This window comes from Strigops habroptila, chromosome 3 (assembly GCF_004027225.2).
Source record: "Strigops habroptila isolate Jane chromosome 3, bStrHab1.2.pri, whole genome shotgun sequence".
Lineage (NCBI taxonomy): Eukaryota > Metazoa > Chordata > Aves > Psittaciformes > Psittacidae > Strigops > Strigops habroptila.
Genome location: NC_044279.2, coordinates 42,631,967 through 42,655,789, shown reverse-complemented (window position 1 = coordinate 42,655,789; position 23,823 = coordinate 42,631,967). Strand labels below are relative to the sequence as shown.

The 23,823-nt window shown below is 37.8% G+C and overlaps 1 protein-coding gene across 1 annotated transcript in view; it reads right to left on the bottom strand.

Moving 5' to 3' along the window:
* Positions 1-23,823, bottom strand: part of ACSS3 (acyl-CoA synthetase short chain family member 3) — a 91,812-nt gene that overhangs the window by 56,010 nt on the left and 11,979 nt on the right. The window contains exons 3-7 of the mRNA XM_030480422.1: positions 17,043-17,231; positions 11,865-11,999; positions 11,447-11,587; positions 9,105-9,185; positions 8,920-9,015 (exon numbers count right to left, since the gene is read on the bottom strand). Of these exons, the coding sequence (XP_030336282.1) occupies positions 8,920-9,015; positions 9,105-9,185; positions 11,447-11,587; positions 11,865-11,999; positions 17,043-17,231 (642 nt within the window). The remainder of the gene's footprint in view (positions 1-8,919; positions 9,016-9,104; positions 9,186-11,446; positions 11,588-11,864; positions 12,000-17,042; positions 17,232-23,823) is intronic.

Below are 23,823 nucleotides of genomic sequence, written 5' to 3'. Positions count from 1 at the left end.
AGTCAGGCAGCAAGAACGATCAAGGGGATAGAAAAGTTCTATAGAGAAAATCAAAAGTCACTGGGATGGATTACTTGCGGGAAGACATATAAGAGGAGCTATAATAAAATAACTGCCAATGAATCAGTAACAATGCAGCAATTCCCTTTCTGCCTGATCCCTAACAAGGGGCTCTTCAATTAAGGATAAATTAAAAATTATGAGGAGAAAATCCTCTCTGCATAACAAATATTATACATGGAACATATTGCCACTAAAACCTGCTGATGCCAAAGCACACTCAAAATCCTGTCATATCAGGATTCAAAAAAGTATGTTCATAGAGGCGCTCATCCTTCTGCTGCTGACCCTGCTGCCAAACCTCCACTAACGACTTGAGATGATAGGTCCTACTGAATTCACTTCACAAATAAAATCAGTATGGATGATGGCAGAAAGATCACAAAACTGGCAAACTTCAGAGACAGTGCTTGCTTTGTAAGCTGATAATAATGGCTGTATAAAGGCTGGATGCCTCAAAGAACTGTGCGAAATGAGACTAATTTGAAGCCCATTGCTGCTGTGTACCCTACAGATCTGTTGCAGCAGCAGGGACTGGGAGGACTCTTCATTAAGGACTGTAGTGATAGGACAAGGGGTAATGGGCTCAAACTTAAACAGGGGAAGTTTAGGTTACATATAAGGAAGAAGTTCTTTACTGTGAGGGTAGTGAGGCACTGGAATGGGTTGCCCAAGGAAGTTGTGAATGCTCCATCCCTGGCAGTGTTGAAGGCCAGGCTGGATGGAGTCTTGGATGACATGGTTTAGTGTGAGGTGTCCCTGCCCATGGCAGGGGGGTTGGAACTGAATGATCTTAAAGTCCTTTCCAACCTTAACTATTCTATGATTCTATGACTCCAGTGAGCGTGGTGAGGGTTGTTGCATGAGCACAATGTCTTGAAATAGCACTGTGTGGGACAATAGCTCCTCCTCTGTCCTAGACCACTCAAATGAAGTCCTTAATGAATGGCTCCTTGGCAAGTGTGGGCATGCTCTTCATTACCTTAGGTCCAATTTAAAGTCCTAAGCACTGGAAATACTACAATGCTGCCTTTTTCCTGACATCACAGGACCACAGGTAGTAGCTAGATTTTCTCTTCATTCTGCCATGTTGCTTTATAGCTTGTGATCCCATTAGCAAGAACAACCCAGAGTGGGCTGTGAGACTTCGAGTAGCTTATTTATAGCTGGAATTTGTCATGCCTTGGACAAAAACAACTCAGGACAGATTATACATTTAAAACAAAAAACCAAAAAAACCCCGACCAAAACCAACAAACCTTGCTGTATTCAGAGGAATTCATCACTGTTCTCACATTCCTGACAATGCTGTTACAGCAAGTAAAAACTGAAAGCACGTAGTTTCTATAGCAATTGTTAAAATGACAAGTTGTCACCTACTAAGTCATTTAAAAATAAATAAATCACTTTAAGAAGTGAGGATATGAAGTCAGCACAGTTTATATTCAATGGTGGTTGTCCCTAGGCAAAGGAGATGAGGTGTTCTTTCTCCTAAACAGCATATTGATACTTCCTAACACAAAAACCTATCGTTAGACAATCATTTAGGAAACTTGGACTACAAATTTATGAATATTCACTGTTAAGAGAGTCTTCTGAGCAGAGGAAAAATTATATGCTATTCTGCTTGTAAATATTATTTTTAACTCTCTAAAAGATGACACTGATGACACATCTTCAGGCACTCATGAAAACTTGCTTGGTGGTATCCCAGAGAAAAAAAAAAATGGGAAATACACTGTTTAATAATGTTCTCATCAAGAGCAAAAAATCATGCAAACAAAGCAGATGTCTAGGTCAACCAGATATTAACTCTGACTTTTCTTTAACACTGTTAAAGAAATAGGGTTTTTACTCTATTGATTTCCCCAAACCAACACATTTTAAATTTAGAGGTGTCTTTATAATAACAATAACCATCTTGATCCCCATATTTGCCCAGAGATAAAACTTTATTTCAAGACAACTCTGTAGCAGAGACTGTTGAAGAAACTCATCACTTTCCTCACCATTCCTCCTTGTCTTGCCCTACTCTTGCTAGAATGAAAACCTTTTTATTGCAGTGACTCTGCCAATTCATGCAACAATTTTAAGGTGGCCCCGTGTATCAGTGGTCAAAAATAGCTACTGTAAAACTATCAAACTCTTTTCCTGATTTCCAAGAAAGTGATATTTTTCTCACACTGCTTTCCTCTTCTAAACTAGTGTAGTGGTGATAAGTTAATCTCCCTTTGGAATGAAGAATCTAATTAACATCTATTAAGTGTTCAAACATTAATTAGACTACAGTAATTTAACACTCAAGCTAGTATATTTGATTCTATAGAAGTGCATTCCTGCTACTGCATGAAGTTTTTGCTCTTTGTTATTCAGAATATCAGAGAAGTCAATCTCAGTGGTCCCCAGCCCTAAAATTCTATGAATTTAATGGGAAATCACTGGGGTTTTGCCAGGCAAACTAGAAAATGGAACTCTTTTAAAAGAGAATTAAACTTCAAAAGGAGTAAAAACTATTTTCTATAATTTTTTTTACTATTTCACTGCTATCTTTCTAGTGAAACTCATTTATAACTGCAGTTTTCTGTTCAATTATCTGTAGAGATCCTGAAGCCACTGAAGCCCCCAAAATTCCATACTAGAACTATTCTGAGCACCTGGAAATGAAATAAAGATGAAGATGGGGTTTGAAAAGCATCCAACATAAGGTAAATTGGGTAAGTTATAAAATCAGCCTAGAAAAGAGCTCAATTTCTTTCTTCCCCAAATTTCAGCTGAACTCAAAACATTTAGTGTCAATACATTCAGAATAGGTATGTTATGGATTCACTGCCTCCAAAATTACTTGATTAAAAAGCAAAGAAACTTAAAAGAAGACATTATTAATAAAGTAGGATTCTAAACTACAAAAAAAAAATAAAAATCAAACAATACTTTTGGACGAGTGGATAGCACAGTTGAATTAATTAATTGAAAACTGTGCATGATCAAATACACTTAAAAATACAACAAACATTCATGCAGATGAGGAGGTAAAAGAGATTACTACCTATATAGGTATACTTACACAGCCTGTAGCCTTACCTTTATGAACACCCATCTGCATATGTACATGTATGATACACTGACACTGCAAGGAGCAGCTCATAGCAGCATATGCTGAGATTTCTCACACTCCTACACATGCAAGTAAGAATTCAGCCTACAAAGTCTTTAGTCAAAACAGTTAACAGTCTACTATTTCATGTACTGCAAAAACCAGCACTGATCCTAACTAGAGGACTATTATATACTGCAGAGTTAATGATTCATGTAACAGATGACCTGAGAAGGCACAGCCCTGTGCTGTCCTTGTCTCTCTCTCAGCTTTGCCCAGAAGATCTATTCTGTGTGAGTAAATCCAAGTGAAGAAAGAAAGATTTTTAGCTTGTGTGGAGACTATACACCAGAAAATTAATGTCACTTATCGGTTCATACTATTTAATGCAAAAAATGTCATCAACTATAAGATCAGCAAAGAATAGATACTTTTTTCCTAGATGGTATTTCTGCTTCATAAATCTTGAACAGACTTATTAACTGATTACCTATACAAATAATTTAATTTGCTGGACAAGTAGATTCAAGATTGAAGGATGGCATGTTAGTACGTAATTAAATATAGCTTACAGAGATGTCCATACACTGTCTTAAACTTTCATTTCTAGACAACAGAACAAGGTCAAAATAACTTGCAGGGGTTTTTTGCTTAAGGATACTGAATTTTTAAAGATTTCACAGGATCCTTACATACTACAAAGATGTAACAGCAAAGAGATTTAACAGCAAAGATTGTTACTAACCTGACAGGAGAGGGACAAATGGTCTCCTGTGGGATTTAAAGGCAGTACACAAATTGTTCTTCCTCACTCTTTCACCTCAGGAAAAAGCAGGTGAGAAATGCACACTGAATACTTCAGGATGCAAAGCCATGCATACTTCAGCTAGTTTTTCAGACTAAACTGAAGACCTCTATGAGACCTGTTTTGCTATTCAGTATTTGCATCAATATTGAAAATGAAAATAAGCTTGTTTCTCTTGTTCACAGTGATCTCTTCTGCCACCACAATAATGCAGAAAAGAGTGTCCAGACTGTTTCTCTTCTTCACAAGAAAAATGATCTTTTTATCCACAATACAAAGATCATTGCAGTGATCACTTTATTTCGTAAGTAGTTAACTGACAGCCTACATGGCTTAACTCAAGATATTAAAATCAATCCCCACATTATTTAATGAACTTTTAGGAGTTCTCACAGATGTGTGTATCCATGCTTGCCCTACATAAAGGAACACCACACAGGAAGAATCCAATAAGCATGACCTGTGGAATGAGCAAAAGGTATAGGACAGCTGTACAGTATGTACATATGTACTACAAAACATCACAAATCCACCTCTGTATCTGGAGTTATTTGCAATTTCAAATACGCAGTGTATACAGTGCTAGTTCTTCTGAACATTTTTATCCATCTATACAAATGTATGTATTTGAACATATGAATTGCGGTACTCCTTTTTCCAGATAAAGATATATTTAGTTACTAAGGAATCCTTTCTGCAAAAGACTCTACCTCATGAGTTTAATACAATTCTCTCACTTACCTGTTCCTTTTCTTCTTTTCCTAGGATTTTGCCTATTGCTTTTAAACAAATGCCTTCCTCCTTTTCTGATTACTTTTAAATTGCAATGTCCTACAAATCACTTTGCTTCCTAATGTCCTTCAGAACTTATAAGTGCACTAAGAACCAAGCACCACTCCTGCAATCAGCAAGCTGACACTTGTCATTGACCCAAAAGCTTTCAAAAGTACCACAGCGAGCTGGATTGTAAATTCACAGAAGCAAGCAGACTCCACCAGATTAGTACATCAGAACCTCTTCAAAAAAAAAAAAAAAAAAAGAGCTAACTACATGCAAGACTCAAACGAATGGCTCATTTTTATTGCCATAGTTGCACTGTACATACTATTCTCTGAATCATGTATTTCAGTAACACATTCATTGTAAGCTTTCACACTGAACACTGAAAGTAAGCAGGTCAGTAAACTTTATCTGGACAGAAGGTACAATGAGATTCAAAGTACGAATAACTATTTGTTTAAGTTTTCTCCAGCTGCAGCAGTCATTGGCTGGGAGAACCAAGGCATGTGAGCTTCTCTGTCTCAGTTGTTTAGAGAAAAACAAAACTTGTGCTTGTTGATATCCTGAATTTGGAAGGTATTGGAAGCATTAGCACAGTGTCTGTCCCACACAGCCCTGTGTCTTTCAGATGACCAAATGTACATTGCAGTTCCATTATGAATTTGGTAAAAGCATAATTATGTTAGGCCTGTGCTGCAGAGTCCACATTATGGTGTGGGGCACAAAGGTATGCAGTATCTCTCATGATGCTCACTGGCATTGCACATCCTGTCCCCTCTTGGCAAAAAGGCACTGGCATATGGCATATGTGACCAGAGATATGGAAGATAAGGGATACAGAAACTTTATGGTGGAGTTTACTGGCAATGTGTGAGCCGACACGCTACTGTCATCTGCATGAAACAGATGAAAGGGACAGTGTGACAGAAAAGAAGTCCCTTCAGTCAAAGGAGCAAAGATCTGTAGGATAGCTTTCCGGCAGAAAATTCAGAGTTCAGTCTAGTGAGCAAGGTAAAGTCTAGTCTAAAATAAACCTCAAATAACATGTAATGGAAGAGGGCACCACTTTTAGTCTGAACCGTCTGTGAGGACATCTTTGAGAACTTCCTTCAGATTGAAACACAGAGCATAGATTCTGCAGTACCAGAATGCACAGGTTTGCTCTCTTTGTGGGGCATCCAGCAATCTGCTTGTGCCAGGACTTTGTAGGCTCCTTCACTGAAGACAGTCATCAGCCCACTGAGCATTCAGGAATGCATGCAGTGAAATGGGAGGACATCAATACCGCTGGACATCAATATCCTTCGATCTGGCAAATGTTATGCAATGATTAAACAGAACTGATAACCAATACTTCTCTCTGTCCTCAGTTTTCCTCTCCACCACACTTGTGTGCTTCACATATTCCCTTGCTGCATTCTATCCATTTGTTTTGGGTAAACCTGGCTAATCCAGCTACGCCTTACCCTATCTACAGTGTCCTTCCCTTTACAACATTTCTGGAGTGACTTGGGGCAGACGAAGAGATAATACATTGCCAACAACCACTACATTAACTACTGCATTTCAAAGAAATGGTATCATCCTGAATGTTAATTGCTGTGCAGTGTGATACATGTGAGCAGAAGTACCAGCAGCACTACCAAAAGGTAGGTCCTTTATACACTGCATTTGAGGAGACGAAGAGACAGCATGGCTGGCGTTTTGTGCAGAAGCCCAGGAGACCCATTACCAAGGCATGTTATCAAGGACTGTAGGTCCTGGGACTAAGGATGTGGATGTCCTCTTGAGCAGTGGGCTGGTGAAGTGCTCTCCCCTCCCCTGACAATCCTCTGATCTGTTCAAGATCTTTGTGGTAGGGGCACATGCACCATGCCACCTCTGAAGCATGGATTTGCTTTCATCTATTTGAAATGAATGCAGCACTGCTTGTCAGTCCTCTCCCACTCTGCAGCAGGCTTGAAATCAGCAACAGGGTGGTGTATCTGTTGGAGAAACTTCTGGGCCTTTCAGAGCACATGGTCAAGCTCCAGGTTGCCCCTTCAACAATATTCTGGAAGGCCAATGCAACAGTTGTCACTATTGTAAAATGCAGCAGTAGAAAAGGAGGAACAATTTTAATAAAATCATAAGAAAGGTGTTCAGAAAGGAGGAACAACGAAAGAAATATGGTTAGTGAAGAGGATAGAAGCAAAAGCTTGGGAGAAGTAAGAGCAGCTGAAAGTCATTAGCAAGCAGGCAGTCATTAGCTATGGAGTCACACATAGCATCTGGCCCTTCTGCAACCACTAGAGGTACTTCAGAATAAGGTGGGAAATCTTGACAGCTTTAAAGCTTTCTGTTGGTATATGTACTTTTCGTTTGTCCTGAAAAACTTTTCAGCAGTGCGGTCCCACTCATTAGATCCTACCCTTTTAACCCACGTGGCAAAACTTCTGTCTTGGCTTTCTCTGTAAAGATGTCATTCATATGTCTAAAATCACCCTGGGAACCAAATCAATAAGCAAGGACAATCATAGGACTTATTTCAGAACTGCACTACTGCTGTGATTTGAAATATCATGTAGATGTCCCCCTAATAACCACTGCTTTTCTGGACTTGAGGATTCTTGACCCGCTTCAAGAGACATCTTATGCCTGTGAGAATCTCTCTTCTAAGTTTATAAAAAGAGTGAACTTTGAGCAGTAAAGTATACCTTTAACTTCCAAAACAGGATGCAGCAAGCCATAGCCAGTTCTGTAGTGTCTGATGCAGGGGCTTCTAAACAATTTTGGAGGCAACCTTATCTTACTACAACTGTCCATTCTTCTTCAGTATCCCTAGGCTTAAGAAACTTATTTACTCAAAATTAAGGCACAAACCCAGCACCAGCACCCACCAACAGTAGTGTTTAAGTTTGTAACAGTGAAGCACATCTCAACCTTTCTGTTCTACTATGGTCATCTTTAGTTACATGGTATAATAGCAGGAAGATGGAGAAAGTTCCACCATAATATCAATTTCCTTATGTGGAACTTCTGCGCCTATGATGGTCTGTAAAACAGTATGTTTCCACAATGCCATGTGGACTCCTGCTCCAGAAGCACTAGGTACAGATGGTGCTCTAACAATTGCTATATTCACAGCATCAGCAAAGCTTATTTTCATGTCCTCAGAATCCAGTACATTCATTGTACTTTTGCAGATACTGTATGCTATGAGTTACCATTGGATTTCCCTTAATGGTTCACGTGTTTCTAATTACCACTACAACTCAACAGAGGTGATCAGCATGCCATGATGGCAGAATTAAAACAACTTCTGCCTCTAGGATCATTGAAAAACACAGAACAATTACTAGGGGGAAATCATGCTGCACAGTGTAAGAGAAGCTGGGATATACCCAGAATGAATGCAGATAACCAAGTCTCAGCATGCTTGAAAGCTAACGATGTCAGTGCTTTTACATAAAATGTCTTTCACTGTCACTGATGCGTACTGAATTTACTCCCTGAAGAATAGAGAAGATGGTTCAGGCAATATTGTATCTTCTTGCTTGGCGAGTAGAGAATCAACAATAACTTCTGAAAAAATAACAACATAAGGCAGCATGATTGGTTTTTTGAGCACCAAACGTAGGATGCAGCGGGCCACTCTAGTTGGACTACTTTCCTCTCCACTCCTCTGAGTTTCATCCCCCAAGGAGAAGGACCAAGCCCTGAATGTCATCCGAGTCTTGACTCAGGTGCCTTGAGTGGTAGAAGGAAAAAAGAAGAGAGTCTTCTTAGAAGTTCTGGCTCCAACCATAGAGCTCCCAATTGCCTCCAGCTTAGATCCAGTAAGAATCTGTCATCTCCAGACATGCAAAACACAACATACTCTCCTAGATCCACAATAAAGGTAGTCTAATGGCCTCTGGCTGAAGCATCAGCAACACAGGTACACTCCACCATCTGCCATTTCTGGGTCTGTTGTTTTGGAATTCCTTGTTCTGCTGACCACCACCAGTCACACAGATGAAGTAGACAAGTTTGAAGGATAGTGAGGAAGCAAGTTTTCTTTAAGAATTGCTGTAATAGACGGGAGAATATAAACACTAAACATATACATACAATTAAAACATACGTGGCATGAAGAATAGAAAGGTGTAAACAGGATCATCAACTGGAGGAGATGCTGCCTTTTAAGAATGGGTCATACCTCATACAAAACTGTAGTATTCCCATGAAGGAGAGGCCCATAGCAAATGTAGGAATGACCAACAACCCAGCCTAAATCAGAAGCTGCCCACCACACCTAAAATGAGAGGGAAAAAAAAAAAAAAAATAGTGAGGAGTTTTTAAGAGGAGTTCAAAAACATTTACATGACATCTAAACAGAATTACCTCACCAGGTTTCAGTCCATATACAGCTGACATTGTCCAGTTCAGCATGACTGCATAGCCACCTGTTGGCCTGACAACACCCTAAATGAGAAAATTCGAATATTTAAGACCATTTGAAGGATGCAATGATATTCCTGTCTTCTATTAAATTTTAGGCTTCTAGCAGCAACAGACTTAAAGTTGCGTAGTTCCAATAATTCTCATTGAAGAAAAGGATCCATTCCAACAAGTATATGCTTGTGCTAGCACTCCTACTAAAGAATGTTTTAGAAAACAAACAAATAAATAAGCAAACATACAACAAAACAAACATAAAAACTCAACCCAAGGTCTAGATGACAATAGTTTTCAGAAGATTACTAACAAAACTAGAATTCTCTTATTAAAATTGGATATACAAATATTTAGTCAACATATGCTGACCAAAAAAAAAAAAAAAAAAAAGAGATTTGAGTATTTACGTGACTTAAACTGTGGCCATCTAAAGGCTAGGCATGTTTTAAATTCATTGCCTAGTATCTCTACATCATCACTGAAAAAGAGTAGCACCTGTGAAGTAGCCAATCCCTAAAATAGCTGGGGTGAATTACTCCCTGAAACGCACCCTTCTTTCTGCACTAACTCTTTTTAAAGATGACAGAAAATTGGCTTTCACCAGATGTCTATTTTTGAAAGGTTTAATATCTAGCCTGACGTATACATACAAATAGAGGGATTTGAAAATTAGAATGAGAGAGTATGAACAGCATCGTGCACTTTGCTAAGACAAAAAATGGCTCTGGAACACCATTAATAGGATTATTTTTTTTTCAATATTTTGTAGTATTTGTATGTTTAATATACATTTAATCATCTCCTGGTACACTGTTTCTAGAAGAAAGAATAAGTATACCATATCCTGATGTCCTGAACTAAAATTCAGATGACATTCACTGAACCAAACAAATGTCTATAGTGCAGACAACACAATACACCTATCTGTCTGTGGTAGGCATGGTATATTCTCTTTTTGCAGTTAATGGAATGAAGTAGGCACATTCAGGCCTTGTCCAAGAAACAAACTATAGTAGAGACATATTAACTCATTAAAATGGAGATTGCCACAGGAGATAATGGTTAACTAACACTTCCCAAATTTTAGAAAGCAGATTGCCTTTGTTAGACTCAGTGTCTAAGTTAGGCCTTGCTCTGAGATTAACTATTTCAAAGCAAGCTCCTGAAATGAATAAAAAAGTTATTTATTAATTAAGCTACTCATTGTAGCTTAGCACTACTTGACAATCTCCATTTTATAAGTGTTATTTGTCCAAGGTGTCTGTCTTTTTCTCTGGATAGGCAACACCAGTGAAGTAAATTTCTGAGAACTTTTCTCTCCAGTATACTGCATTTTCAAACTAATAGTCAAGGAAAACACCTTTTGTAACAAAGGATCCTACCTTGGACCTTTTGACAATATAATTAATTTAAGATACGTACCTTGCTTTAAAGCACCCACATTCAAGGCAAAAGCAGAGACATTTTTCTCAGCAAAACTGATGTTTGTTTTCCTTTACCTCCTCAAAGATTCTGAACTTTATAAGACACATTAAACAATTTTCCAGTAGTAGTGTAAGCACTGCCTTATCCAGGGATGTGTGGTACTGCCTCTGAATTTCTGGTGGTGAGAACACTGCTAAACATTATATTCGGCTTGTCTTTAAAAGAGGATTGTAAGTACCAAGCAAACACTCAAGTTTGCTTTAAAAATAAGCTCTTTTAAAAATAGATCATTAAGACTAATTGACATTTAAAAGCAAACATTTTCAAAGAATGTCCTATGTTAATTTTCACTTACTCAAGCAAAACTTTCATTTTCATGGGAATTATGTTCTCAGAACTGTTCAGTAACACAAGCTTTCAGAACATGCTTAACTCCATTTAATGTGTAATGTCATACACTACATCTTATTTAGATTAGCTAATATGTAAATAATGAATAAGCAAAGACTATTCAGCAATAAATATTATCACAGAAGTGATATATTAACTAATCTTGCCATTAAGTGACCATACTTCGCTCATCCAAAACAGTTAAAACACAGAAGATATTAACGGATAAAAGACATGCTGCTGTCCTGAAAAGTTTGTATTGTACAAACATTTTGAAGTAAATGTAGTTTATCTTTATATTACTAGCATTTAAATAAACATGATTTATTCCTTGACACTGACTGTAAAGTAGTGAAATGTGAATAAATGAGATTAAACCATTTCTAGCAACGCTTATCACTGAGCTCTGGCAAACATTTTCAACCTCTTTAAATATTTTCTCAAGTGGAACTCAGAAACAGATAGTCCTTTACCTTAGGCAAGCCTGTTGTTCCAGATGTATACAGAATATAAAGTGGATGATCTGAGGGAACAGAGACACATTTATAACATTGTGCTCTGGCATGCTCTTCTTCCCAGCCAAGATCGCGACCTGGGGTAAAAGGAACATGACCCTGCCCATTGAAAAATAGAAAATTGTTGAAAGAAAAACAGATAGAATAAATGGAATTGCATTCAAAAACATGTACTTTTAAATATTCTGTACAGTAATTTCTCTGCTGCATTTGTTGTATTTATTATTTAAATCTTATGAATATAAAGTTCTCCCATCAAATGAAAAAAACAAAGTAGAATAGATACACTAAACATTTTACTTGTAAAAGAGAAAAGGCATCTGCACTACATATACATCTGGAAGTTAACATAAAGGCACAACAACTGTACACCCACCAAATTAGGTCGTGTGTAAATGAGAACTTTTTCAGGTTTGCTCTGTACCCTTGCCAGTGCTCCTTCTAGGAGGGATATGTATTCCACCTTCCTTTTTGGTTCTACTCCAAAACTTGCTGTTACAATAAGTTTGGGCTAAAATAAAGAAGTTAGATTGTTAATACATACATTTGCAATATATTTTATATATGTAACCTAATAACATGTTTTCTATGAAATTCTTTGATTAATGATCCTCAATGAATAAAATTTATCTTCACATAATCAGAAACAGAGATTTAGATCAGTTTTCTGATGAAATCAAGCTTGTATGATATTGCTGTCCATGCATCTGGTTTTTGTTCAGGAGCATACTAATAACTTCTGACACTCTTCACTATTTTCAACCAAATTTGAGTAAGAAATCAACAGTATTAAGTTCTTGAAGGTGCGCAAAAAGTAACCAAAAGAGAGAAAAACCCATCTCTCTATTAGCCCCTCCATTAAGGAAAAGTATACAGTGATATCAACAATTATCTGTTCTGTTGAGCCTGCTTTCTAATTATCTGCCCGCACCAAGTGGCGTATTTCAAAACTAGCTGTAGCACTTTGCTGGCTCTTTTCCAACCTATAATTAAATGGCAGCAGAGGGAAAAAATCAGAGAAAGAGGAACAAGCAGGCAAACAAGAGATGACAGGAAACTAGAAATACAGGAAGAGAACAAGCTAAAGGTACATGAGGGAAGTAAAGCTAGAGTCTTTCAAGCGTTGGTTGCAGGATTCAGGATGCAAAACCACTAAAAATCAGATTTCCATAATTCTAGTGGGTTTTTTGAATAATTTCTATTTCCAAATGTGGATTTAACATCTTTACCACTAAATTAACCTCAGGTTTTATGTAAGATTTCCTAAGTCAAGAAATCTGCAAACAAACTATTTTGACTTAGGTCCCAAGATCAGTAATTTTATTTCTTGTATTTCAAGAAATAAAAGGTATCACCAAAAAAATTATGTGTCAAAACACATTTTAATTGGCGAAGAATGAGCCTTCAATCTCCTTGCTTTTGGAGTTTCAGAAGTATATTTATCTTATGCCCCTCAGTTTGATCAAGCTAGTTTGCTAATTGTATGCATTAGCATAAATCTCATTAAGTAGGCACAAACCATAATGCCACAGCTAAGGCTGCATTAAACTCCATACAGAAAGCACAGATTAAATCAGTTTCTTATGCAATAATCAAATGTTTCCTGTCCAAATCTGCCATTTGGGGAAGTTTGCTAATTAGTGTGTATTCAAAATAAAGATTTCAGATGAGCTTTAAAATTTCAGGATGTATCATCTTTCCCTTTCAGGATAAAAGAGAAAATAAAAGATGATACAATACAATGCAGTTAAACTGAAAATTCATCTGATGCTACTCTGAAATTAGACTGTAATTTATGTAAGATTATTAAGATGAAAGACTGTTGTCAACACCACGTTTACAGTCATTTCTAACTGGTGCCACCTCTGCTCATCAAATGCTTTGTATGCAGCCTAAAAATAACCAATGCTAAATTGGCTAAGGTGATATATTTCCCAAATGAGGGCTGCTACTTGGAAGCATCATGGATCACTCTGTGCAAATCAAAGGTCTGTTACTGGCTTCAACTGCTGTTTTTTCTAGTGATTTGCCTCTCTACCTACACATACTATTTCCCCTGCATCTCTGGTCCCATACTGCTTTTATACACCTATTCTCCACCTCTTCTGTGGCTCCATGTAGTCCTGCATGATAAGATTACATAGAAACAGAACTAGTTTGAAGGAAAACGAAGAAAGTTCAAAGGTTAGCTGGAGAAGGAATGCCAGTAATTGAGAGCTGTAGGGGGGAGGGGAAAGTGGAAATAAGATAAAGCAAGGCCCCATAGCACAAGACCAATCATTTTATTCTGTTGTAAAGACTTCTCCTACAAATTCTTCTCTAGTCTCTAACTGCATACAAGGCAAAGCTTAGAAAAAGGAATAAAAAGATTTTATTGGGCCAGCTAACAAAGCTGCAAAAAGCCCAAACTGAAAACTAACTAGCTTTGGGACGAAAAATGTCAGGACTGTAATGAAGATGTTTACTGAGAGATCCAGTGCTCAGGCTGTCATTATACATTTATTGTACAGTGGTCTAAAGAAAGAGACCTTAATCAGGCAAGTAGTTAAAAATAAACACAAGATACTGCTTTCTAATCTACAATACATATTCCACAAATAAACAGTGCTTCAAGACAAGAAAAGACCTGACTGCAACTATTATAAGGCAATTGTGCATCTGAAGTATCAGCAGCTAAGCTTGCTGCCTAATCATAGAATCACAGAATGGTTAGGGTTGGAAAGGACCTTAAGATCATCTAGTTTCAACCCCCCTGCCATGGGCAGGGATGCCTCACGCCAGATCGTGTTGCCCAAGGCTCTGTTCAACCTGGCCTTGAACACTGTCAGGGATGGAGCATTTACCACTTCACTCAAAAGGTTTGATTATCTTATGATGAGAAGTAGGGATAACCATTCATAGCCATAGCTGTGTGCAGAAACTACGTCTTATTCAAAACAAACTATTACAAAATATGAGCTCATTTTATCAAGGAGGAAATTCAGAGGAATGGAACACCTCTCATGAAAAAAGGCTGAGAGTTGGGGTCATTCATCCTGGAGAAGCCTCACTGCAGCCTTTCAGTATTTCAAGAGGACCTATATGAGATGGGGACAAACTTTTTAGCAGGGCCTGTTGTGACAGGACAAGGCATAATGGTTTTAAACTAAAAGAGGGGAGATTTAGACTAAATATTAGGAAGAAATTTTTTATGATGAGGGCACTGAAACACTGGAAGAGGTTGCCCGAAGAGGTTGCCCAAAGAAGTGGTAGATGCCCCAAACCTGACATTCAAGGTCAGGTTGGATGGGGCTCCAAGCAACCTGATCTAGTTGAAGATGTCCCTGCTCATTGCAGGGGTTTGGACTATATGACCTTTAAAAGTTCCTTCCAACCCAAACTATTTTATGATTCTATGAAAGTGTTTATTGTTTCGATATTGTAAACTATATAGTTCCACATTCAGGTGAAAGGAAAGAGAACAAGAAACTTGTTATCAGCTCTGTATCACTTCACTGCAATTCACCGCAGAATGTCTGTAACTGCCAATACCTGACAAGAGTAGAAACTATCAGCAGGATTTTGCAGCATTCCCAGTCCTATTTAAAATTCAAGATAAATTAAGGTAAGTTGATAAAGTATATGTACCTTTTCAAAGCCACAAAAAGTGCTTGTTATTTCTTTCACTTAGATCTTCCAATAAAACTTGAAGTTTGACCTTTCTTGCACAAAAGCATCTTGCAGCCAGCTTTCCATTGCACACTTTTAACTCTTTCTAATTAATCTTACCAACATTAGCTCCTGAACTGCAGCATCTAAATCAATTCATAAACCAATTCATGTAAAAGCCTAACAGAAAAGCTATTTTTTGAGACTGCTTCAATTAACGTCTGAGTTAAGCAGAATACCATCTATCACAGCTACTTATATGAATATCTTAAATGTAATCTCAGTATTACGCAATTCACTTATCAAAAAAGCTTTACTGTGTTACAAAAAACTAGGGCATGTTTTGAAATTTCGGTTGAGGATTTACCTCTCCTCTGACTTATACTTCCACTACACATCAAATGGACCAAAAATCATCCACAATATTCAGATCTGCCTTTTAAAGAAGGCAATGTAAATGAGGATTTAATCCATCGCCTGCAGCTAGTAACTCTATAGCTAACACTTCGAAAGGCTTGCTATGTGACCTTGGATAAATCACTTAAACTTTCTCTGTTTTCTTTTTAATGTATGAAGCAAGGATTATGATTACTGTGCTGCCTCCCTTTGTACCTCAGAGAAAATCCATTGGGATTAATTAGTTAATATTTGCAAAATACTCTAAAAGTAAACATGCTAAATAATTTACATTGTAACAATCTTCATTTTAAAAGTTTATAATTTTTCTTCTACATTATTTTTCCCTAATTCTATGAGTTAAAATTAATTTTTATAGCTTGTTAAAAAATGAGGGAGTAGGAAGAAAGATGGGGGCAAACTATGGAGCTGTTGTTAGCTTTCCCCCAGCTTTTTTTCACAAATCCAACAAACCACTTCAGCCATTTTATTAACTTTTTCTTTGTTAAAACATCAAGGTGGGGAGGGGGCATGCATTCAACTTTCTATTTACAGATATTCATAAAATTCAAGCCTTGGTGATCTGACGAGCACTTCTGTACACAAACATCTAAGTAAAACTTCCATACATCCTGTGGACTTTACCCTGCGTAATGTTTTTGCTTACACGTCTAACCAATGTGATTCAGTGATAGATGGCTACATGGATGGTCTGAATGATCCGGATGACTGATCAATATGACAAAGACTTTTGTCTTATTCACTGGTAGAAAACAGGAACAGAAACTTCCAATAGAAGCACTATTAGGTGGTTTGAAACTAATGTATACACAAGCTACTAATATGCACGTATAAGCTACTAAATAGATTATTAAAGTACTACTTGCATTTTCACTTACAAAGACTTACATAATGCTTCATAAACACACTCAATTTGTGCTGAATTTGGAAGCCTTTAAAGCATTCACCTCAATTAATTATGTTCTCTGCAGAGTCGCTTACTTAAGGTAACTGGTTTCCTAGCTGCCTTGATTCATGTGGAAATTAGATGAAGTAAATTCACAGCTGAAAAATCATACAACCCAGTATGCCTAAACGTCAAGTAAACCACTGAAGTCATTTAGGGTTGGCAGCATTTTCCTCTTACACTTCAAGAAAATGCTGGGCAAAAGACCAATTTTAAAGTGATGTTTTGTAGAAAAAGATTGACAAATGATGGGAGGAGAAAGTGTGTTCTAAGCAGGCAGCAGCATGTAAAACTCATGCTTTTTTAAAAAGAGGTCAAAATTTGTGCCTCGATGTCTGCTATAAAGTTATCATCAACCTCAGCACATCTATAGTACTTTGTTCATATTGCAGTGTTAGGCATTATAAACAAACTTGTCAAAGTTGTTATGCTCTCTGGGAAAAAACAACAAACAAACAAAAAGCAAAAAAAACAATAGGGGTTTGACATTGACTTACATAAGTAACTAATGCAATGATGTTTGTTGTTCCAAATATGTATTACCTTTGCATGGTCAATGCGAACAGAAAGCTCTTTAGATGCAAATCCACCAAAAATCAGGCTATGGATGGCTCCTATTCTTGCACAAGCTAGCATACAGTACACTGTCTGTGGAATCATGGGCATATAGATGACCACACGATCTCCCTTCTTCACACCATGTCTGACCATGACACCAGCTAATTTGGAGACCTGTACAGGCAAAACATTCACAACATATTAAAAGTTTCTCTAGATATGCTTTTGCCCCATAAAAAACAACTTTCACACAGTCAACAGGTGCAGGACATTAAGGAGACAAGCCAGCATGATTCGGGAAGTTTATGAATGATGCAATCAATAAATTTAGGACAATTTCCTTTTTGCAAAAAACACTAACACTTTTTTCTTTCATAACATGAGAACGGACTGAAGCCAATTATTGTACACATTACAGAAAAAAAAAATCAGTAACAATGTTTTGCAAATTTTTAAATGACACTCTAATCACTCTTTCTTTTATCCAGAAAACTGCTTATATTTCTCAATTTTAGCTTTTAAGAACAGATGTAAACAGAGCATTTCATAATGCAAATTCTATCCTAACTAGCTAACATTGCGGATGGAATGACGCACTTCACTTGTAAAAAAAGAGAAGTGCGGATATGTTTATTGATATAAAACTGATTTAACAAAGTTGATAGTAAATGCAACAGTGGTTTAACAAGATTTGTTGGCGAGGTACATGTGATTATTTAATGCATAGAGGACAGGGTAAGACAAAACTTTCAGGGAGGCGCTCCTGTTGAGCCATGAGGTTCAGAAAGGACCCCCTTGTTTTCTAAACTCCTTTCTGAGGGGAGTATAGGTGCAGCTGGAAACAAACTTAGTCCCAGACTTGGTCAACAGTTTATGTCTAAAGGATTATATGTGTACAGTCAATCCTTTATATCACTTAGCTAAGGTTTCAAAGTTTAGCATGCTATTAATCACTTATGTAGAATCTGTTGCAGCAAGGAATCTCTCAAACTCGAGGAGTAACCTTGAGAGGTGTCCCTGCTCAAGGGGAGATTCTGGCAGCCTGCTGCCATGCAGGAGAGATCAACAGGCCCTGGGCTGTCAACTATTTATGGATTAAGATGATTGACTTTTAGTCATATTTGCATACCAGCCATATTTCAGTTGGTGCATGCTCAACAAGCTGTTGAGCAAGACTTATGGCCCTTAGCTATTGTGCTGTTATCTGTCTCCACAAAGTCCAAAATAAGCCAGGTGCAGCCTTCACAACCAATACTGATGGCTATTGCTTGAGCAGAAAAAGGGGGGGAAGTGAAGAGCACAGTGCCACAGTGAAGTCTGAAACACAAATCAATATGTAGTAACACTTGCTCTACCTCAGTAAACTTCTCAGAATCCAAGACAAGAAATCTTACACCCTGAACCAAATACAAATTCAGAGGAACACATTTAGATTTGAGAAGTCATTTTTCCACTCATTTTCAGGTATTCATTTTTGGTATGCAGGAGCCTGAAGACAGACTATGCATGGCATGAAAGGATTGGAACTCAAGAAATGTGATAGATCAGCGGCAACATCAGCCATCTGTATCATCATGAGAAAATATTTATTACCTTGACAGTGTATAGTATTCTGTTACAAAACTAGTATTGAAAATTCCATTAGTACACCAGGATGGAAAATTCACCACATAGTATTTCTGTTTGAGTGAGCATGGGAGCCATGTGAGCTCTGCACTTCTCCTGACCTGCTTGTTGCAGCTTGTTGTGGCACTTCCTGAAGGAAAAGCAAATGACTAATTCCCCAAGAGCAACCGAATGAACTCAGCTGAAAGAGGTTTCCCAAGTTCCACAGGGTGACAGCTGTGTAGCACTCAGTAACCAAACCTGCTCACTGCTTTTAAATTTTTCAGTTAGACATCACTGTGCAGAGGAGTATAAGTAATATAGGTAAAACTGCATGTAACTGTGCACAAAACATAAGCTAATAGTTTATCAGGAAAAACTGTAAACTAAGAAGAAATAAAGTAGATTAATAAGCTAATATGAAAAAAGTTGGAAGTAGAAACATCCCAGGAAGTTGTGAGCTGGAATACTCCATAAGCATGATTACATGCCAGGCAGATGTAACAAGAACAGGAGTTTTGCTTGTAATAGTTTTACATTAGTGATAAGACTAAAAAGTTAAATTCTCTGGGAAGGGATATCTGAAGATACATAAATCTAAGTTTGGAAAAAAGGAGTTGCTCTGTCTTACAGGGGAACTCTTCTTATGTACAGTAGCAAAAATCTTCTTTAAGAGGTTGTCATTCACTAGAAAATAAGCATAAGAAGTTTAAACATTTGGATTTCTTCCACTCTCAATGTAACAGGAAACTACTCACATATGTATTCCTCACATCTTACCTGAACTGCATTATTCCTTATTTATTTATTATATCATACAGAGAAGGTTTCAAGTAAAATTTAGTCTCATGAAAGACTTTTCTTCAGGTACTATCAGACTGGTACTATCAAACTCCCGAGAGCAGCAGGGAGATGTTGCCTGTTAAATAGAAAATACCCAAGCTTCTGAAGCAGCAAGAGATGTTTTCAGCGACCCAGCAAATAATGCAAACAATGGGAGCAGCCTAGGCCAATAATACCTGTTGTGCAAGCAGAGGAGGCAAGGAGCCTGTTTTTCAAGGATAAGCTAGACAGGAGGGTAGATTTTCTTTGAAATGTTTTACTTTAATTTATATTATTAATCAAATTTGAGTTTTCTCTATTTAAAGAGTTACCTTATTCCAGTGTAATATTTCAAATTCTAGTACCACTGTTACTTTCTGAGACTTGTAGGCATTAGGCTCTTTTACGGTCACATTCAAGAAAACTTGGGGCAATTACATCCAAATCTAGTAGCCTATTTGATACATGTTCTGAAGAGAATAATACAGCATTACATACTGCTTCTCTCTTCAGTGGGAACATGTTCAGACTTTCAGCAACCTGAGACAGTAGCATCCAGAAGCTCCACATGCATTTGACCTGTGTTTGCATTAAATACACAGCTCATCCACAATCAAACTATGCGTATTTTTTACACTTCTCCTGAGGATTTAAGAAAATGGAAACATAGAAGGCTCAAGCATGCATGCTTGCATCATGCAGATGACAGTATAGCTTCCACTTTTTATAAACATTGCCTAAATCCCTGCTGTTATTTTAAAGCACAATAGAGAAAATGTTTATAAGGCAAAGTGATCACCATAGCAAGCTGAAAATTCACACAAACTAAGGTATGTACATGATTTATTTGTAACAGACCTCTTATATTAAATGTTACTGATTATCAAAAGAAAGTATCTTTAATTCTAGACCTATTAATACCTATCAATACTATATGGAACTGACATGCTATCAAAACCCAACAAAAATCAACAAGGCCTAGACACAACTAGAATTTTTGCCATATCACCAGCATTTACAGTCATTTCTAGATATTTGTCTGCTAAAAGCAAAAAGCATCACTTAAAGATCATCATTAGTAATTTTGTAATAGAAGACTTCTAATGCCTCTATACAAGCTATATAACATTGGTACTTGGCTACAGGAAGGAGACAGTGAAGAGGTCTGGATGTACTTAAATCATTTTTATTGAAACCTATCATAGGTAAATTGTACTTAAAGAAGAATGTACGTAGCATGCCACAGACAGGAATCACGTCTTCCATGCAAACCCAATAATCGCTTGTCTGCACTTAACCTCCTATCCTAGAGTTTAATGGCACTGAAGACAATAACCCAATATACTACATGAGTACCTATGATATTCCTTGTGCTCTTTCCCTCATCCTTCTGACAGCCAGAGAACATCTGGACTATATAACAGATAATAAAACACTGTATCTGCAACTATTTGGAAGAGTATGGAACAGTTTATATTGTGGGTTTATATTGCCCTTAAGATTGATGTGGAAACCCTGAAACATCCAAGCAATCACTCTTTCTTAAAAAAAAAAAAAGGGGGGGGGGGGGGGAAAGGAGATGGCAGTAGTGACATTTCATTACACTGTTACAAGCCATGAAACCTTCCTCTTTGTTACAGTGTGTTGTCATTTATAGTTTACATTAAGACAGCTTACTTTATCACTCAAGATTTTATAGTTGCTATTTTCCTACCAGCATGTTATTTCTCCGCTTGTCTTCAAGTTTAAAATTGCTCTATCACTTCAATATATTTGACACTTCAGCAATAAAATTACTTGAGACCAAGTGATATAATAAGAAACTCAAGTAGGTTTTCAGCTTTGAAGATCTGGGCTGAAATTACACTTCTATCAAATGCAAGCCCCCTGTGAACATGGCTTTCTTTTTACTCAGCCACCAAACAAATACTACATCTGTATTAGCAGTTCAGGTCTGGAGAAGTATTCAGTTCTGAAGTAAATCACCAGGCTGCCCCTAGTAGTTAAAAAAAGCAGTTTTGGTCCATGCCAAAAGAATCCTTCAAAGATACTAAAACAGAAATTCCACTCAAAATGGTCAAAAGATGAGCTTCAAAACTTCCTGGGTTGAACAATGGCTGGGTCTCACCAGTCTTGAGTCCTTCAATACAAGCTAAACGCAAAAGGATTCTTCAAATACTGAGAGCTCCTGAAACATCCTGAAATGCTTCTCATGGAGTAAAAAGACCCATGTCACATACACATTCCTCTAAACCAAAGGCAGCAAGTTGCTCTTCAGCTTCTCCACTGTGTCATTTTCCCAAGACTGCTACAGAAAGTACTCCTTCCTACTTTCCCCATCCCCTTCATCAGCCTCTTCACTCTTCTATTACTCTTCTTAATTACTGTTCCCAGGGGATCCTCATGAGACAACATGCAGGAACATCCTCTTGGCACACTCTCTGCTACAGCAGGCAATGGAAACTGCAAAATCATTGATTCAGATGCCCACCTAAGTGTGTACACCTTTCCTGTATGTGTATCGAGCATGGGACTGTGTTTAGGGGGTTTCTAGTATAATTACGACACTGGTCACAGAGCTGTGGAAAGGTGGTGTAGGTCTCTTGATTGACTGTGAGAGCTCTTATGCCTTGAGAGACAGTTCCCCAGGGGTGTGAGGAAAGGTCTGTAGAGCAACAAGTTCCACCAGAGACCATATGCCCTGTCCCAACTCTGCCTGCGTGCCAGACACAGCCCTGGCAACTGCTGAAGTCACGGATGCGGCATGTCTTGATAAGAGCTCTCCAAGGCTTCTGCACAATATACCAGCCACACTGTCTCAAATGCAGCATGTAAAGCAGCATGTAAAGGACCTACCTTGTGGTGGTAATGGTGCTGGTACGCTCTTCCACACATAGCAATAAAAAATATTAAGCAGAAGAATTGCCAGACAGCTGCTGGGATTGCAGTTAGTTGCAGAAATCTGCCCCTCCTTCTTCCAGATGCCTAGAAGTTCTTTGTGTTGAGAGTAAGCTGGGGATTTTTGGGAAGGGCCATTTTCCTTCCTGCAGATTGGCTGTGGACTGTGTGCCTTCAAGGAGGGACTGGGATGGGATGGGGCATCTGTAATACTTATCAGCTTGGCATGGATTCAATGTTTGATCAGAAGTGATGCCATGGCATTCACTCTACAAGAAGAGATGGTTTCCAGACACCTATTTGCCCCATAAAATTTCTGGTATTTGTGAAGGATAGCCTCAGTATTAGGCACAACTCCTACAGCATCTGTTTCCCTGAAAGGCCGTTATTTGAACAACATCTACTCAGCATGGGGAGAGAAATCAAGCAGCAGCGAAACAGACGAAGGGTGAGCACAGCACTTCATAAAGGAATCCACAAGTCAAGGAAGCAAAGATTTGTGGGGTAGCTATGTTCAGACATCTTTGAAGTAAGCTATAGGACATTCATTTTAAAGGATGAAACTAAACCTAGTCCAAAGTAAAACTCAAAAACCAGATACAGTGGTTTTATTACAGTTAATTCAGCATGGCTTTGCTTCACTGATCTGCCCAAGCTGCACCAAATTATACATTACTGTAGGCACTACTAACATTGACATGCTGCAGTATAACTATCTTCAGTCAGGGGAGATCAAGTTCCAGCCGCTTCTTCAGACTTTTACACTGTCATTTGGAAGTCTTTTGAGCGGAACGTGAAAAACCCAAGACACCACTCTTCGTAAATTCCTGATTAGTCTCATCCTTTAAAGAATACTAATATTGATATTTTTGACGAGCTACCCCAGTGACATTGCAGTTAAATCTTTCTAGGACAGGCACTGAAGAATACCATTTGAGATTTAAATAAGATAAGGGAAACCAGCATTAAAGAAGTCTAATACATAGTTTTATCAAGATAATGTTGCTTTACCAGACAAAGAGGATAAAGTGGGGTTGTCAGTCTCAGTAGGATTTTCTGGCTGTATTCTAGTTTTAATTCTAAATCAACTCTGAGAGAAGATATGTCTTGAAATGAAAGTTAATATTTCAGGCCAGGAAGGAATTTCATTTTTCAAGGCAGAAGTCAAAGAAAGAAGTTGGAGTAAAGCATCAAGAATGAGAAAGATTACTAGAAACAGAACAATCTGTGTGATTCCTCAGTCATATATAGAAGATATGACAGATACACATATAAATACAAATTGACAATAGCTAATACAGCTATTTTGGAAAAAGGGTAATTTTAGGCTGAGTAATTACGAAAAACCTTCCTACAGAACAAATTACATCCTAGTCCACTGTTGATAACCTGAAGCCCTTCTTTCTCATCCATGTTTTTGCAATATTCAATGCTGTCAGAG